General features: G+C 37.7%; 3 protein-coding genes across 15 annotated transcripts in view; 1 reads left to right on the top strand and 2 right to left on the bottom strand.

Moving 5' to 3' along the window:
* The window catches only part of LOC121643020, a 28219-nt gene extending 24456 nt beyond the window's left edge, over positions 1-3763 (top strand). The window contains exons 3-6 of one of the 3 annotated variants that reach the window (XM_041990175.1): positions 918-1356; positions 2054-2264; positions 2371-3033; positions 3683-3763. In XM_041990175.1, the coding sequence (XP_041846109.1) occupies positions 1081-1356; positions 2054-2264; positions 2371-3033; positions 3683-3714 (1182 nt within the window). In that variant the 5' untranslated portion in view covers positions 918-1080 and the 3' untranslated portion in view covers positions 3715-3763. Of the gene's footprint in view, positions 1-917; positions 1357-2053; positions 2265-2370; positions 3597-3682 lie in introns of those variants that run through there. The other 2 variants (XM_041990174.1, XM_041990173.1) reach the window with 2 other exon arrangements.
* Positions 1-19169, bottom strand: part of slc25a48 (solute carrier family 25 member 48) — a 54096-nt gene that overhangs the window by 11097 nt on the left and 23830 nt on the right. For 5 of the 11 annotated variants that reach the window (XM_041990160.1, XM_041990170.1, XM_041990167.1 and 2 more), the window contains 9 exons: positions 18663-18741; positions 18302-18524; positions 16387-18184; positions 16118-16291; positions 14451-14612; positions 11924-12097; positions 10772-10945; positions 10588-10634; positions 8429-9482 (listed from right to left, as the gene is read on the bottom strand). In XM_041990160.1, the coding sequence (XP_041846094.1) occupies positions 8926-9482; positions 10588-10634; positions 10772-10945; positions 11924-12097; positions 14451-14612; positions 16118-16291; positions 16387-18184; positions 18302-18524; positions 18663-18741 (3388 nt within the window). In that variant the 3' untranslated portion in view covers positions 8429-8925. The other 6 variants (XM_041990163.1, XM_041990169.1, XR_006011023.1 and 3 more) reach the window with 6 other exon arrangements.
* On the bottom strand, positions 3600-7576 carry LOC121643021. Its single transcript, XM_041990176.1, has 4 exons — positions 7514-7576; positions 5485-5535; positions 5253-5361; positions 3600-5170 (listed from the first exon to the last, which is right to left on the bottom strand). Exon 4 carries the CDS (start codon positions 4896-4898, stop codon positions 3645-3647), a length of 1254 nt encoding a protein of 417 aa, XP_041846110.1. The 5' UTR covers positions 4899-5170; positions 5253-5361; positions 5485-5535; positions 7514-7576; the 3' UTR covers positions 3600-3644.

Here is a 19169-nt window from a genome sequence, read left to right on the forward strand (position 1 = left end):
CCCAGCATTTGTGGATTTGCTTTGGGTTTCTATCACTCAGATGGAGGTACTGCATAGTCTGAAGTCTAGATTGTTGTAATGTTTGTTTAGGTTTGGTCTTTGACTTTGGTTTCTTTTAGAATTTTCTCTATTTTCTTGCCAGTTTCCACCCACCAGAGGTGTTTATTCTTCTTTATTAAAGCTCTACATTTTCACTTTTATTACTGTAGTAAAACACCCTCCACAAACTTATCACCATGGTTTTATTCATATGTCTAGATTGCACTTACCATTGCTAAATTATGTGTACTTCAAGTTTATTTTATTTACAAATCTTGACTTATTTTTATTTATTTTTTTTATAGTTAATAAACTTGCATTTTGATGGAATTACAGAAGTAGAAAACTGGCAGTTGTCTATGGTTAATGAAGTTCTTTCAGAGGACACAGATCTAAATGGACATGCAAAAAATAAAACCGCATGCATTCCTCTGATGGCAGGAGTGTTTGTTAGATTATACTGAGCAGTCATCACTTGTGAGAACTTAGTTAAATTAGTAGTTTAGGTTTGTTAGAGAAAGTTGGATGTATAAAGAGGATTTTATGGGCAATCATCAATTACAACACTGGAAAAATGTAAAAAAATAAATAAATAAATCATCTTTTTTCAGCTTACTTCTTCTCAGTAGATTGTTCTTTAAAGTCAGGCATAATATTTTTTGATTGTTGACTCTGGAGGGACACACAGCTGGGAGTAGGAGATTCTGGTCTTGAATCGATGCTGGCAGGAAAACAACAGTGACAGATACAGATGTTGATTAAAGTTATTTTGGATAAAACATTAATATAATATTTGTGAACCATTTATTTTCTTTCTTTGTTTTTAATCTGAAAGGCTTCGTTTCTCACCTTCCTTCAGCATCTGAACGAGCTTCCAGGACTGATCACGAATGACGTCAAAATGCTATTTTTAGAACAGCGTACTGCGCAGGCGCCGCCGCCATATTGGATTCGGACAAACAACCTGTAGAGCGTGTATACTGTGTTTGTACGAGCAAAGTTGCATTCCGAATATCCGAATATTTCTTTAACAAAACTATTATGGTAACAACTAAACACTGCTGCTTCGGTGTCTGCCGAAGTGACTCGCGATATAGTGACCGTGAACATATGAAGGGAGTTTTTTTCATTCCATTTCCAAAGCCCGGAAGAGAACCAGAGAAATGCCAACGTTGGGTACGAGCTTGTAAACGGGAGAGATTCACTGAGAAAAATGTGACAAAGGATACATACATTTGCTCTCTGCATTTCCTCGGTGGAAAAGGGCCAACAATTGATGATCCAGACCCAATACCAGCAACAACAACATCTGGACAGGTAGGTTCTTTGCCTTTTCCGCGGCAGAATGGTCATTCATACAGTTCATGATATCCTTTTTCCGTAGCTGGTTGTCCAGACAATTGCCTCTACGCACAGCTCCACTCTTTACTGAACTTAAGGCAACTTCTTGTCTTTCATTACTGGACGAACTATTATAACTATTATTAATTATAATGTCTCGGATTCAGATGAATTTGAGACATTAGTGAGATCCCACCTGTTAATCCCACTTCTCAAGTATTGCTCAAGTAGTTATCTCAACTCAACCTCCTTTGTCTCAATGTCTTTTCCCCTTTTTTGCTTGCCTCTTTCTCCTATGGTAACCTTAGGAGAAGTAATTCAGCAACAAATGATCACAGAATGATACGAGTATGAGAAGCTCAAACTAGTCTCATGAGACAAGAATGAACAACAGATGATAAACTTTGCTTTACTGTGGGTAGTTGTCATGGAATCCAGTAGCTGAACACTCCACATTTTGTAACACAGGCTTTTTAGACCTTACCTCTCAAAGCCACCAAAGTATTAAGACTAATGGGCCACTATTTATTTTTCTTTGACCTGCCTGTCAGCTGGGTGTCAATAAAACAGGCCAAGCTTGCTCAGCCAATGTTCTATTGTCATGTTTTGTTTTGTGATTGTGTTTTTAAACCAAATGAGGTATTATCTTATAAAACTCATTTTCTGTTTCTAGGTGGAGAAAATAGCCCGCAAAAGGAAAGCTCCTACCCAAAGAAATGAGGCTGTTTCTGAAGCAAAGAGAAAGAGGAAAAGATTGACCCACAACAACACTCCATCGTCAAGCACACCGAGTAGCCACGAGACAGAACACGAATCGACTGATCTTCACATAAATGATGATACCACAGCTGCAACAGCCCTTCTGGACCTTTCTTCAGTTTCAGGTTGTGTGATATATTTTTTCAAAATTAAGAATAAAAATATATTTTTAATCTGTGTCTTTTCACACTATCAGGATGGAAATTAATTGTTTCAATTTATATTTTTCAGATCTTTCAGCTCAAATCATCACGGATAGCTTTGATAAGATGGACCAATCCTGTCAGACCGATGATACATGTGATGAACTGATTAAGTTAAAACTGGAAAACAAGATTCCAAAAGATGAACTCTCAAAGTGCAGAGAGCAAGATGTAAATGCACAGCAGAAAAGCACTTTTTCTGTTGATGATGTCAGAAATGATGACAAGCAGGCAAAATTCTACACTGGTCTGACATGGCTTCAGTTCATGGCTCTCTGGAATTTCCTTGGACCCTCTACAGATAAGTTAACATATCACAAAAGCACATTAAGGTCAGAAATATCTCCAAGTAAAAGGCCAGGTGTCAAAAGAAAACTGGATCCCATTAATAAACTATTTCTTACCCTAATAAGACTGAGAACTGGCTTACTTCATCAGGATTTGGCATTTAGATTTGGAGTTTCTGTTAGTTTAGTCTCAAAAATAGTCACCACTTGGATTCAGTTTATGTATCTTGAGTTTTCCACATTGAGAAAACAAATGTTTGCATCTCGAGAAATTGTTGCCAGAAATCTCCCTTCGTGTTTTAAGAGATTCAAAGGGATTAGAACCATTATTGATTGTACTGAATTTTTTGTTGAACAAGCCTCTAATTTTGAGCAACAGGGTAATCTGTACTCATCGTACAAAAGTCATGGGACATATAAAGTTTTAGTAGGTGTGTCCCCCACTGGCGCTGTTATGTTTGTATCTGATGCATACGAAGGGTCGATCTCTGATGTTGAAATTGTAAAGCAAAGTGGATTTCTTGATAATCTTGAAGCTGGGGATCTTGTTCTAGCTGATCGGGGTTTCACAATAAGGGAAATTTTAGCAGAAAGGGGGGTTCACCTTAACATCCCACCATTTTTGAGTGGGAGAAAACGGCTCACGCCAGAGGAAGAAATTTACACTAAAAAGATAGCAAGAGTAAGAATCCATGTTGAAAGATGCATCGAGAGAATAAAAAAATTTAGATTGCTCAGTAAAGTTGTACCCCTGTCACTGCAGCCTGTATTTTCACAAATGGTTTTTGTTGCTGCCTGCTTAGTCAACTTTCAAGAACCACTTGTAACATAACAGGAAAGATGTTGAACGTGAGGTAGCAGTGAAGTTCTTGAATTAATTCATACATGAGCTGTTGAATTAACTACTCTGTCATGAAGTAATTAATTGTAATAGAAATGAAGTTCAAATAAAAACATTTCAGATGCATTTGTTTTTTTTATTGTGACTGATAATGTTCACTGTGATCTTTCAGCATCAATAGTTCAAACTCAGAATCGGAAGGTGTCTAGGAAGTCTCATTTCTACATACTCTGGGCACAGGTAATTACAGTGGAAGTTTCTCAGAACAGGAACCATAGAGTCAAAGAAATCTTTGTCAAACAATATTTTTTTAACTATCATTCCTTTTGGGCTCCAAATAACAAAGTAGGACCACTCTCTCTGTAAAACGCCCATTTGCATCTGCACCTGGTAATAGTACTCATGTTTTTTACTTATGGTTACCTCATCCCCATCTACCTTCAAACAGAAACCTGCCAGCTGTTTCTTGCTCAGTGCTGTGTAGAAGTCTTTTGGATGTGCTTCTTTCAGTGATATGGGGCATTTTATTTCCAACACCCCGTGACTGTCCAAGTCTCTGTCATGCAACAGGCCATCTGGTGAGGCAGCAAGGTAGGGATACTCAGAGTTTACCCACAGTCCAGTCTCTCTAACTGTCATGTTCGGGAATTTCTCCACAAAGCTTTGCCTTGCCTTAGCCTCATTTGCATGGCCATACTCCAGACTAACAGCTTTCACAGGTGGTTCCCATAGCTTTCTTTTCACCAGGTTTGCTCTAACACAGTCACTTGAAGCTGTTACTACTGATTTGGCTATAGATGCAGTTACCCTAAGTCTGCGCTCAGCAAACCAAGTCTCATCCCCCTGTACAGAACATAGTTCTGTGATACCACTCACACTGGGCATCAGATTTTGGCAAATTATGCCCACCTTTTGTTGTAACAAGCCTGTTTCATCAATGGAGAGGGTGTAGTTGTCATAATGCATGGGGATGATGGTCTCCCACATACTACCCTGAGGAGAACTTGCAGTTTGTAGATCTCTCACAAAATTGTTCATCTCCACATGTGTTAGCGATGTCCTCCGCAAAGAAGTAGGCCTAGGGTCAAAGTTTATTACAGCAGACATCTTCCGCTTTCTGTTTGGATACTGAGCATCTGTGATGGACTTTGGGTTTTTGCCCACCTTCCTGCCAACATTCCAGGTGCATGGTTTGCTTGTACAGGATTCATCACTTCTGGAGTTCTTACAGTCATCTATTGCAAAGAGAACTGCAGCCACATGACTACAGCGCCCAAGTGAGGAAGCCTTACACTCACAGGAAGCATTTTGCACAAACCCAGTGTTCGTGGAGAGAACTATCACAACATTGTATGTGATCTTTCGCATGCTTCCAAGAACTTTTGCTTTAACATGATACTGGTTACCTTGATATAAATCCTGCATCATGGTCACATTTTGACTCTCAAACAACTGTCTTCCTCTTCTCAATGGTTTTGTTGTTTGACAGTGTAATCCTTCATCTTCCACATCACTATTTTCTTGCACTGATTCTATGATGTGGTGATAAATATGTCCAGAATTGAAGCAAACCGGTATGCCGCTTTGAGGAAAACCTTTCCAGTTTCCATCCTTTGGTTGAAGATCCTCATTTGCTGGACTTGACCCTCGCTGTGATGCAGCTTTGATGTTATACCATGCACCCCCGTCTGGACTTTAAGCTGCAGCACAGGCATGAAAGTGCAGAGGTTTGAATACTGAGCTTTTACATAAAGAACAATCAGGTAGAGGTGGTCATCTTACCTCTGAGCTTTTTTCTGGCTCTCATCTTCCCCAGATAAAGTAGCTTCAGAGGGATGGACTCCATCTTTTCTGTCTTCAGACGGATTCATAGCAGCTCCAACAGCTTCACCTAAAAAAACACACAACAACTCATGACAAGCACACTGAGCTCCAGTTACAGGAAAACTGTAGCTTTGGTCCAAATTAAACTAAATACAGTCATCAAACACTTGTCCTGGGTGGATAGTGTTACCTTAAATTATGCTGAATTCAGTTTCCATTCCCCGAGATTTTCTTACTTTATCTGTAGAGGAAACACAGAGGTGACGCTGAAAACGGAGAATTTCTCCCCACAGGAACAAAAATGTTTTCACCTTCATTCCAGACTCTAAGTTCTCTTTCTTTTAAAATATACTTTTTTGAAAATAAATAAGTAAATAAACTCAAAATGACATATTAATGTTGGTAACATTAAAAACGTGTCTACAGTTTTTGTGTGTGTCTTCTACGTCAGTGAATTTCATTAATATTTATTGGAAAATTGAATAATAATCTACAATCTTTTGTTGTTTCTGCCAGTATTTAAATGCAGATTGAGTGTCCAGAAACAGACAGAACTAAACACACCTGTCAAATTCCTCCAGACTGTTCACCTGCAGACCTGTTGCTCACACAAATTAGTCATGTGATCCTCAACCGGATGGGCAGGTTTAAATGAGGTGGAAAGATAGGGGGTCGTCCAGTGTAAAATAAGAAAAGTTGAGGATTTATCCCTCTTTGCTGGTATTAAATTGTAAAGCAGTTAAATAGTGTCTCGGGTTGCAACTTTCAGAGTGAAATGAAGCTACAGGTGGGTTGGTCTGACATCAGCAGTAATGTGGGGACTGTACCAGACCAACGTGGGTCAAAGAAAGTCAAAACTGTTCACTCCATCCTAAGCCTCATAAGTCACAAATGAGTTTAATAACAAGTGGCCATTTCTCCTTTTCATATTCTGGGTTTCCCCTGTTAAAAACAGAATTAGGAACTCAAAGAAAAATATTCTTATGTACAGTTGTAGGAGGGCACAGCATAAGAGAGCTGACACGGAGCGAGAAGCAGGAAGTCACGCGAGTATGTCTGCACCGTTTGGTCGTATTAATCATAAACATGGTCATATTATGTGTGACCTAAAGTCCCCCATATCTAATTTCCTGTGTGAGTGTGTGTGGGTGTGTATGTGTGTGTGTGTTCAGGCTGCTTCCAAAGTGTTTGATTTTTTGCTAGAAGTAAAAACCACAAAAAAGCTGAATTAAAATTAGAATAAGTAAAAAAATCCATCAACATTACACATCACAAATGATATAAACCACACTGATGTTTAAACATGTACATGCAGGCAGAACATTACACACACCTACGGTCACCTTAACAATCCAGTCTGACCAGTTGGAGCTGCCTTCTTGGTTTAAGTCATGTTAACTATTCACAACAGACAGAAACATTATGTCTGCTTTACTTTCTGTTGTCAGTTGTGTCCCCATTTTACACTTTAAGTTACAACTGCTATGTCACAAAAAACTTCAAACATAAATATTTGATTTCCAGTACATCTGCCGTGATCTACAGTTAGCACAATGGTGTATTTTTTTTAGATTAGAATAGTAAAAGACTGAGTAGAAGTAGACATAAAGCAAGACTGAAGCACAAATAAAATATAGATAAAAAAAAATCTTATTACCAGATTTTTTTTGTCATGGGACTTTTGATTGTGATGGAGGGACAACTGGTGGAGGTGGAACATTTTCGTATACTTTTTAAATAATCTGTATACACATGACATCACAAATCACGCAACAATATCATCATTTTGATGAGTAACTTTCTTTTTTTCAACACTTGGAAAATCCCAGTGTGAAATCTGGTGGTTTATTTTTCAAGTCATTTCTGCTTTTAGCAGAATGTGGTTACACAGCTTATAGTAAAAAAACAAAACAAGTTCAGTTGATAAAACTGCTGGAGTTTGAGATTAAAACAGACCACAAAAAAAATGAGCACCACCGAACTGACTGACAGAATCATCCAGTCACACCACATTTTTATATAAATATCCATTCAAATCTAAAAACTACTTAAATTTATATTTAAAAAAACCATCCAAAGGAAACACATTTAAAGAATACAAATATCAAATTAACATTTTTTATAAAACACTGAAACTATTAAACTCCTGTAACTTTATCTAAAGTTAAAATACTTTTAAAGAAAGCTGAAATTGTTTATATGAAATAAAACAAACTTACAGTCCAGCGTGTTGAAGTTAAACAGTGCACCTGACTGTAGAGGAGGAAAACGCCAGCTGCAAGGACTCATGGCTCCGCCTCCAACAGGCGCACACAGGTAAGGTAGGAATGTGAGGTTACCTGTTCTGTACTGTGCTCCATTTTTAAATAGACAACTTTTAATCTTGTTTCAGTTTCTATAAACAATGTGTTTTTCATTTACACACAACAAGGACAATACTGATCAAAAACTCCTAGATTTACCTGAGCTCCGCGGTGTCCCTGTCCTCCTACCTCTCATGTTATAACCCCCAGAACAAGCTCTAAAACAGGGTTAGGAAACTATCTGTTACACAGATGAAATATAAAGCTGACCTAGAGATTACACAACTACAAATGATGTATGTTGATAAAATGGTAATATGATGATGGTAGTTCTTCTGGTTTTGCCGTTTGCTTGCTGCTCTTTACTGGTTCCCTGTTTCAGGATCCAGTCTAAGATTTTGTTACTTGTTCTTAAAGTTTTAAATGATTTGTGTTCATCATATTTGTCAGAGCTGCTACACCAACACGTTCCAGTTAAAGCTCTGACTAACTTCTTTAGCTTTTATCATTTAATTTTGCTATTTGTATTATTGTGTTTATTTGTTTGTTCTCAGGTTGTTGTAAATGTGCTTTATAAATAAAGTTAACCCTGACTGATTCTAATTAAGGTAAACAATGTTTTTTTTAATCATTTCTCATGATTTGAGCATGATTATTTGATGTTAAAGTACACAATTATTTTGTAGTGATTATACTAAACAACTTGAAGTAAACCTTGATGATCCATGATGAACTTTACACGTAACAAAAAACACTATAACACCGGTGGCTTATTCTCTCAGTTATTTGCTTAAATGACAAAAACTACCAAACAGGACGAACACCCCTTCATGACTTTTACTGCTTATTTTATTATTAATATCAGAATTATATTAATTGACGTCAGTTTTTCTGCGATAACATGGAGTGATTTACTGTATTGTGAACATGTTTTTTTATTTTGTTTTCAACAGCTGATAAATACAAGGAAACAACACTTTAAACATGTACAAAAATGAAAAGAGAGCCTTTTATACCAAAGAACAGAAATTATACAATAGTAACAGTCATTTTAATATAAAATAAAACTGAAGCCGAACCAGCATGCAATAAATATAAGGATGGAAATGTACACAGTAAAATTATAAAAGTTTAAACCCTTCAGCCATTTTAACACAGTTACAAAAAATAAATAAAGCATGAACAACCGTACCACTTATTTTATACTTAATGTTAGAAATGTAATCTCCAGTGAGGAATGATGCTGGATTGCTGTCAGTGACAGCTCAGTTTAATGGCAGTCTGCTCTGCAATGATGTGTTTTTTCTCTGATAAGAGGAGAAAATCTCCTACAGAGGACTGAGACACACTGAGGAAGCATGAGGTAGGCCAGACCAGGACCACAATCCAAATCCTGGAAAAAGAGCTTCTGTGAATGTGGTGTTGAAAGTGTGGAGGTGGATCAGTGTGTCAGAAGAGACTCTGTAGAAGGACAGAGTGCCAGCAGGCTTGTCCACATACACTGCGATTCTTTGATAGGCTGAGGAGGAGGAAGAGGAGGAGGAAGAAATGGGAGTTCCTCTCTTATTGTGCCAGACTGTGTAACCACCGTTAGTGAACAATGACCAGGACTGATGATTTCCTCCGAACCAACCATCATTTGTCTCTCCTCTCCTGCTGATTCCTCTGTAACTCACGGAGATGTGAACTCCTCCAGTAAACTCAACCTCCCAGTAACAGCGGCCAGTCAGAGCACGTTCACACAGCAGCTGATGGTTCTTGTTAAATCTTTCTGGGTGATCAGGATATTTCTGATCTACCTCCTCAAATGTGGCCTTTCTGTTGTTGTCAGACAGCTTCACATTTCCATTCACTGTGTTTGTGTTGACTTTGAGTTCACAGACATCTGAAAGAAATTAAAAAAAGTTGCAGTTCTGTCGATATTCATGGACTTATTATGGACACCTAAAGATTATTTCTACTGTTTAAAGATCCATTTTATCCATATCACAGTCATTGAAAGGCACTTTAAAGTTCGATCAAATTCAGTCCATCTCACCATCATCCAGTTATATCAAGTTAATTACAATCGGTTCATAAAAACTGTATTTATACAGTATAAAGCCAATTCAGAAAGCATTGCCTAGCTAAGGAAATTAAAGTATTGCCAAAACTTATCCTTGATTCATTATCCTGTCCTGTGCATAGATAGGGTGATATTAGAGGGGAAAACTCCCTTTAACAGAAATAAAATTTTCCAGCAGAACCACTCAGAAAGTCTACTTTACCCACCAGAATATGTCTGAACGAAGGCTTTAACAGTGTCTTTTATTTTTAGAAGACATCAGAATAAATTCAGACAGAAATGAAAAATGAGGACAATACTGACCTGTTGATCAATCACTGATGATTGGATAAAACTTTCTCTAACTAATTTAAGAGATTATTAAAAATTACATGTGAACAGCAATTATAAGTCCACAGATGACATAAAGAAAGTCAAATTACTTGTTTTTGTCATATATTAATTCTTGTGGATATCAACAGTACCGATAGTGTCATAATAATAATAATGTCACTTCCCTTTGTTGCTGTGGTGTGAAGTAAAACTTAAGGATAGGGAGTGATTTTCTACATTTAAAGCACTTTGGGAAACTAAACATTTGGTTATTTATAGTTTAAATTTGTTATTAGTAATAGTTTTCACAAAGTACCTAAAATTGTTGTTTTAAGGGGGATTAAATCTCACAAATTGCTTACAATTTTGTCACAAAACTGGCAAAAAGCAAACAATGATTATTTTTTTATCACCTTGGTGACAAAGTTGAGGCAATGGCTAACAAAAAGAAAAAACCTGGATGCTTATAAAGGCGGTAAGTATTCGCGTGTTATTGGAATCACATGACTATTGTTGTATTTTTGTGCCAGTAACCTTTAAAAGGCGTTTTAAGCATGAACAGCAGCTATTTGAATCTGATTGCTTTCATCACTTAAATTAGAAATCCACTTACATTTTGTCAGCCCTGGCCTTAACCACTGGTCTCCAGCAGGCTCCACACTAAGAGGAGTGGGTAGAGGAGAATTTTTATTACAGTAAAGCTTCTTCTTATTGGGTGATAATTATAACTAATTAGTAAGATCTTGTTTCTTCTGTTTATCAGACATTGACTGTTGCTGCAGCAGATCCCTCCATACCTAAGAGTGTCTAGTCCGTAGTTTGGATCCTTCAGTTTAGCAGCGAGAGCTTTTACCCCTGAGTTTCCTGGATGGTTGTACCTCAAGTCTAGCTTTTTAAGATGGGAGGGGTTGGAGGTCAGAGCTGAATCCAGAGAAGAGCAACCTTCCCCTGTGATCAGACATCCCGTCAGCCTGCAAATACACAAAAAAAGACATAATATAATGATGCTGCAGAGCTGGAAAAATCAATTCAGTAATATTAGGGGTCAATGATTCATCAGCAGTCATTGCTTTATTATTTTTAGACTGTTTTAGTCTGTCTTATGTGATGAGATACACATCCTTGTAAGCAGCAGAGTCTCTGTTTGAAAAGTGCCATTTCAATGTATTATTATTATTTTATCATTATTATTTATAATTTCTTTATCATTATTTTTTTTTTTTAGGTCAGTGGTTACCATAGAACACAGGGGTCCCGAGGCTTTGACCACTCAGAGTCATTGTGATTAAAAATTCAGACCATGTCCACACATTGACAAGTTGAAGTGTGTCCACTCAAGTTTTTTTTTTAATCATCTGGACATGGTGTTCGCATGGAACTGGAATTTTAGGATCCTGAAAACTCTAACTTTTCAAACCAGATCCAAAAGTGAATAAATGGGGATCATCAAAATTATTTATACAATATTGTTACACATGTACCCTTAGTCAAAAAAAAAAGAAAAAAACACTTTTAAGGGAACAATTTATGCCTCCAATCATTTGTCATCCATGTACTGTGAGGTCAGTTAGCAGGCGGAGCTACAGTAACGAAGCGTCTCACTTCTATCCCGGTAACCTTGATTTTTACTGCAACATTTAATTAATGAAAGAGAAACACCACAGAGCTGATGATTTGTCCCTATTAAACAATAAAAAGTATGGCTTTATGTTGATTATTTAGCATACATTATTTATGGTGTGAATCAGCATGGGTGGGGCAGGGGGTCCACAGCTTTATAGTATTTGTATAAAATGGGTTTTCCGAGAAAAACAGTTTGGAAAACACTTATTTAACTAGTGGAACCTGGGTTTGCACAGAAGGGTTTTGATATTGAGGGGTAAGTGATATAAAAAATATGTGATATTAAGCCAACTTTAAAAATGGTCATCCAGTTCATAGATGCTTACCTGAGAGTTTCCAGCTTACAGTGTGGACTTTTCATTCCTGCCGACAGTAGCTTCACCCCTGAATCCTGAAGGTCGTTGTTACTCAGATCCAACTCTTTCAGACAAGAAGACTGGGAGCGGAGAACCGAGGAAAGAGCCTCACAGCTTCTCTCTGAGAGGTTACAGACACACAGGCTGGAGAGAGCATTAAAAAAAGAAGAATAACTATAAATAAATCATTGCATTGAAAAATCCCACTTATTACCAAATGCAATATTTTGACTGTGAATGTTTTCAACATTTTTAAATTGTTTGGTTTTCTATTACAGGTGAAAATGTGACAGTAAAATTGTACATCTGCAGAAAAATATAATTACAGTGTGTACAATAGCAGCAATTTTGTAGATATCAGAATTAAATCTCATTTTAAAGGTGCAGTGTGTAACAAAAACACAGGTGTGTGGCATAAATGAATTTAACGTTAAAAACTGCGTTTCTGTTGGTATCTTATCACTTTACTAAAATAACTGCTATGTTTTTATTATCTGACAACAAGCCATGTATCTACTTGCCGTGGGTCAGCATACATGGCAGCAGCCATATTTGTGAAAACATTTTTTACTACAGTGTCTCTGAATGGACAACAACTCTGTGTGTGAAGTGGGAACCTTTTAAGCTTTAAAAGTCCAGTACTGCCTTTGTTTGACAGCAGCTAGTGCACTGTTTAACATAAGTAATGCCTTAAAATGCACATTGAAGAAGATGGTAAACATGTACATAATTCTATCACTTCACCTGAGGCCTGGATTAATTTACAGATGAAAAAACATTTACATCTGGAACATCTTTGACCACTGACGGCCTCCATTCACAACTGGGCTTGGCATTTGAAATAATAATTTCTTTGCTAATCTTTACCACTAGATGTCAAAAATTCTTATACACTTTAAAGAAACTTTATACCACTACTTCTATCAGTGAGGCCTGTGTGATTGGAAAGGAAACCTTACTTTACATGGATCAGAGAATACAATTGCAATTAGAAGCTTCAAATCAACTTAAATCCCCAGAAACTCCCTCTGTGATTTTTCCTTATACAGATGCATCTCAATTAGTTAGAATACCATCAAAAACTGTTAATTTATTTCAGTTATTCTAATCAAAAAGTGAAACTCATTTATTATATAGATTCATTTCAGAGTGAAATAGCTAAAGCATTTATTTGTTTTCATTTGGATGGTCGCGGCTTATAGTTACTGAAAACTGAAAATTCAGTGTTTCAGAAAACTAGAATATTGTGAAAAAGTTAATAATGTCAACACTGTGTGTCACACTTTAACCAGATAATTAATCTAAAATGCCTGCAAAGTTTTCATGAGCCTTTAAAGAAATACTATGGAACTTTGGCAGATTTTCTTAGTGATGCACCAATGACAGCTAATGTGACATCCAGCTAGCATCCTACGTGTACTCTGAGCTCTCTCCAACCGGTAAAAGTCAGTCCTACGTGGACTGTCGTCTTATCTTTTGCTCTGTCTCTTCCTCGGATCATGTCTTCTAGTGTCTCTATGCTAAATCAACCACTGTGTGCATTCAAAACGGCCGATGTGTTTATATGTGTTTGCTAGCGTGTGATACAGTGCGTAAAGAGAAATTCAGCTGCAACGTTACATGTCGTCCCCGAAGCAAAAGTTGTGAAGTGCGTTTTCTCAGCCTTGGGACGCTGCTGAGCAGCGGCAGCTCCACAGATGCACATAATAAATGTTAATGTGCCATCAAACGAGTCCGGAACACAGAGTTTTAAGGTTGAAAAATTACATAGCATACCTTTAAATAATATATATACATATATATATATATATATACACATATAATTGGTTTTATGTAATTCTAAAACTTTCTGAGATATAGAATTTTGGGTTTTCTTTAACTGTACCAACAAAATCAAGATAAATAAATGCTTGAAATATGGTGTGTAATGAGGCTATATAATAAATGAGTTAAATTAAAGAAAAACATTTTTTTTTAGAAATTAAACAAATGAACTCTTTAACAATATTCTACATTATTAGGACACACCTGTATAAGAATAGGATTTGCGCTGACTACTGCAAGCAAGTGCATTCAGAAGAGGCAAGAATGTGAAGAGTTGTGAGATTAAACTATCCATATCACACCGAGTCACAAGAGGAATTAAAGAATAAGTTGTTGCTGAGATAGCATGTCATAAGGAGACAAGCATGAAGTTGGATTTCTACTTTGATTTAACATGAAATGACATAAATATTGACTTACTGTATATCATGCCTCATAACTGATCTCTAAAAATAAGCATACAGTTCGATTTAGTCGACAGCACAGCTCAGTGTACAACTAAAAGCAGCTAAACAATACAGCTGCAACAAGAAGTAATAACATACAGTTAGAGTATGCACATAAATATTAGAATGGCATTTCCCAAAAAAGTAAATAAAAATCTAGAGTGGATGTAAACTAGGAAACTACAGCTTTTGACTTGTTTTTTGACAGTGTTTTACTCCAGTCAGACCTGAGAGTCTCCAGGCTACATTGTGGACTCTTCAGTCCATCTGACAGCAGCTTCACTCCTGAATCCTGCAGGTTGTTGTTGCTCAGATCAAGTTGTCTTAGAGCGCAAGACTGGAGGCTGAGAACACCAAGACTTCCGTGTGAGAGGAAACAGCCGCAGAGTCTGAAGTCAAATGAAAAAAAAAGAAAACAAAAAAAAGAAAATCTGTGTTTAAATTAAATATGTGTTATAACTTTAGCAATTAGGCACTGGGCAATGTCTCATGTCTCTATGGAGGTGATGCTCAGACGGGTCTATGTTCCATCAATGACTTTACGTGTATGAATGCACAATTAATGCAGAGGAAAATGCTGAAATTAAAAGATATACTGCCGACAAGGCGGCATCTTCACCAGCCTGGTGGTTGTTTAAGCAGGATGATGCCAGATATCATTCTGCATGACTTAAAAGTGCATAATGTAGAACTGGCTTGCTATCTGTTTCCTATCTAAAATGATTTTGCAGCATAAAGAAGAAACTCAGCTGACTATTGTTCAGCATTTTAAATCTTGCATTCAGCAATAACAGATACAGGTCGTTAGCATTTTTTACTGAATGTCATAAAAAAAGGATATAAGACAATGTTATGTGTTCCTCTTATTATTTTGAGTTTGTTACTGACATCAGGTAATATTTTTTTTATTTAACCTTTATTTTACCAGGCAGATTATCTCTTTTACGAGCATGGCCTGGCCAACATGGCAGCGGTAACACAAATTAAAACAAATGTTTTAATATAGTAAGATATTCAATATCTAACTATATTAAAAACATACATTAAAACGTTACAACAATATTAGAACAAAGAAAATTAACATGTGACATGATAGACATCTCCCATCAACATGTCTGAGTTTTAATCTGAGGGAGGCTAACAAGGGTTTTTTTTTATTTATTTCGTCCCAAGTAAAGGGAGCTGAGTACATGAATGCCCTCTTCACAAACTCAGTGCGAGTTCTGGGCATTGAGGCAGAAAGACAGGCCTGGGATCGCAGATTGTGCGTTGAGTTATATTTAAACGAAAGATAAAAGCAGAGCTATGGAGGGAGTAGTCCAATAATAGCTTTATAGATAAAAATGTACGGGTGAAGAAGCCTTTTAGCGGACAGGGACAGCTAGCCAACCTTAGCATACAACGTACAGTCATTGTGGTATTATATTTACTAAATGAAATGACTTATTTCATTCGCTTTGTACTGGTGTTTGTTCAGAACATGTTCAAACAACTAAGTTATGTTTCATTTAAAAAGCTTCCCATCTTTTACAGAAGTGGAAAATTGTTCTTGAATGATGTTCAAAAAGTTGCATCACCTTGGAATTTCACGGCACTGATGTCATCTTATGTTAATGACTAGCATTATGAAAGCTAACTTATTTTTAAACATAGGCTTTCAAAATAATCATAAAATCAACTTAATCCAGCCTTGTGCAATTATTTAAACAAGAAAGACTTTAGAAAATAGTTCACCAGTACATTTACATTTTCACATTAGTCCTATTAAAACCACATGACGGTACAAGTGTAAACAATTTGCCAGGTACAATCAGCAGGACAAATACTACTGCTAGAAAGCTCTACTTTGGCACAACAATTTATGCTGAAAAAAGCCCAAATATATTCATCTGACCTGAGAGTTTCAACTTTACAATTTGGGCTGGTGAGTCCATCAGACAGTTGCTTCACTCCTGTATCCAGCAGGTTGTTATTACTCAGATCAAGCTCTGTCAAACTGGAGGACGTAGAGCTGAGAACTGAAGACAGAGCTTCAAAACTTTTCTCTGTGAGGGTGCAGAAGTTCAGTCTGAAATAAAAAATGTGAAAAATCATAGAATTAACATGTCTTTGCAGATTTAAATATTAAAAAGTGATATTTTATTCATCTATGTGTGTATTTACAGAGCTGTGCGAGAGGCTTTGACCACTGGCAGCAGCCTCAGAAGAGCCTCCTCCGAAGACGAGTACTTCTTCAGGTCAAACACATCCAGATCTTCCTCAGAGGACAGTAAGATGAAGGCCAGAGCTGACCACTGACCAGGAGTCAGCTTATCTGAGATGCTTTGTGATGCCAGTAACTGCTGGATTTCCTCCACCAGGGAACGATCATTCAGTTCATTCAGGCAGTGGAACAGGTTGAGGCTTTTCTCCACAGACACTTTGCCATTGATCTTCTCTTTAATGTACTGGATGGTTTCCTTGTTGGTCTGTGGGCTAGTGTCTGTTTGTGTAAGCAGTCCTTGAAGAGGTTTCTGATTGGTCTCCCTTGAAAGACCAAGCAGGAAGCGGAGGAACAAGTCCAGATGTCCGTTTGGACTCTGCCGGGCCACATCCACAGCACCAATGTGAAGATTTTTCAAGTGTGTTTTGCTAAATAGCTTAGCAAACTTTGAGGATGTTTGTTTTTCTTTCAAAAGATTGACTCCAGAGTTGATGAAAGTCAGATGGACATGAAGAGCAGCCAGAAACTCTTGAACACTGAGATGGACAAAGCTGAACACCTTGTCCTTGAACAGTCCTCGCTCCTCTTTAAAGATCCGGGTGAACACACCTGAGTACTTTGATGCTGCCTCAATTTCGATGCCACACTCTGTCAGGTCTGATTCGTAGAAGATCAGGTTTCCTTTCTGCAGCTGCTCAAAAGCCAGTTTTCCCAGAGACTCAACCATCCTCCTGTTCTCAGGACTCCAGTGTGGATCTGTTTCAGCTCCTCCATCAAACTTCACCTTTTTTATTTTAGTCTGGACCACCAGGAAGTGGATGTACATCTCAGTCAGGGTCTTGGGCAGCTCTCTTCCCTCGCTGGCTTTTAAAACTTCCTCCAGAACTGTAGCAGTGATCCAGCAGAAGACTGGGATGTGGCACATGATGTGGAGGCTGCGCAATGCCCTGATGTGGGTGATGATTCTGCTGGCCTGCTTCTCGTCTGTGATTTTCTTTCTGAAGTACTCTTCTTTCTGGGGGTCAGCAAATCCTTTGACTTCTGTCACCATATCGACATATTTAGGAGGGATCTGATTGGCTGCTGCAGGTCGGGTGGTTATCCAGAGGCGGGCATATGGAAACAGGTTCCCGATGACAAGGTTTGTCAGTAGCACATCCAACGATGTGGACTCTGTAGCATCAGTTAGGATCTCATTGTTTTGGAAGTCCAGAGGAAGCCGACACTCATCCAGACCATCAAAGATGAAGACAACCTGCAGCTCTTCAAATCTGCAGATTTCTGCTTCTTTGATTTCAGTAAAGAAGTGATGAAGAAGTCCCACCAAGCTGAACTTCTTGTCCTTCAGCACGTTGAGCTCTCTGAAAGTGAATGGAAATGTGAACTGGATGTCCTGGTTGGTTTTGTCTTCAGCCCAGTCCAGAGTGAACTTCTGAGTTAGGATTGTCTTCCCAATGCCAGCCACTCCCTTCGTCATCACTGTTCTGACTGCTTCATTTCTACTTGGTGAGACTCTAAATAATTCCTCCTGCGTGACTATTCTTTCTTGTGTTTCTAGTTTCCTGGCTGTCTCTTCAGTCTGTCTGAAATCATGTTGATTGTTGATTTCTCCAGACCCTCCATTAGTGATGTAGAGCTTTGTGTAGATCTGATTCAGAGGGGTTGTGTTTCCTTCTTTAGAACCGCCCTCTAACACACACCGTACCCTCTCTTTCAGCTGACATTTGAGCTTACGTTGACAAGTTGCAGTGCAGCTTTCTGAATGAACACATAAAAAGATCAATTAATGTCTTACAAAGAAAATATTCCAGGATGTCTTGAGACATCTGTGAACATCTTATTAATTCTTTGGTTTAAAAATAAGTAAAATCTTACTTTCCTGCAGATGGTGAGGCAGCTCATGTTGCTTCAGTCCCTTCAGGAGGAGTTTGAGCTTCAGAAATGCTTCTCTGTTGCCTCTGCACTGTTCCTCATCCACTCCATCCAACTCTTTCTGATCTTCCCTTTCACTTTCTATGCATTCTGCATAGTGTGAGTTCAGAAACTTCAGGATGTTATTTAACTCGTTCTTTGTAATAGTAACATTGTCCTCCAGCAACTGGAACAGAGTTTTATGTAAATAAGAAAAACTGACCAAAATCATCAGATTCATGTTTGATAACATGTTTCACAACAAAGCTTTGCATGATGATTGTCAACACAACGAATACAAAGTGCTTGATGTGCACATACAGACCGTATTTATGTAGTCCAGATATGCTTGAGACTCCTTTGCAGACAGATTACTGGGAACTTCCAAGATCACTGGTTTAACTCTGCCATTAAAATAATAAAAAATAATTACTTTACTGCACAATTTTTTTGTAAACAGAAATAAAGAAGTAATATTGAGTTAGAAACTTTTAACAAGTCCTGCTGAGCTCAGAACTAGTTAGTCTACAGTTGTTTTTAGCCTTCAAGCACTACATTACTTTATTACCTTAAAACTTATTCTGATGGCACAATGATGTGTATTATTTAAATTCCTGGAGCTGCCAATACCCTGCATGTCCTGAGGCTGAGAAACTGCAGTTCACAACTTTTTATTTATTTTTCCCCGCAGCCTAGAGCATCACTTTAAAGCCATGTTTCACTTCACTGTAGCACATGACATGCCAGCCGCTGGATATCGGCACACTAGCCGTTTTCAATGCGCATCATGACTGATTCAGCAAAGAAACTCAAATCAACTTTAAGAGGAGGA

The sequence above is a fragment of the Melanotaenia boesemani genome, chromosome 7 (assembly GCF_017639745.1).
Source record: "Melanotaenia boesemani isolate fMelBoe1 chromosome 7, fMelBoe1.pri, whole genome shotgun sequence".
Lineage (NCBI taxonomy): Eukaryota > Metazoa > Chordata > Actinopteri > Atheriniformes > Melanotaeniidae > Melanotaenia > Melanotaenia boesemani.

Bases quoted from the DNA above. Each gene is read 5' to 3' on its own strand.
- LOC121643021 (XM_041990176.1), bottom strand. From the start codon at position 4,898: ATGATGCAGGATTTATATCAAGGTAACCAGTATCATGTTAAAGCAAAA.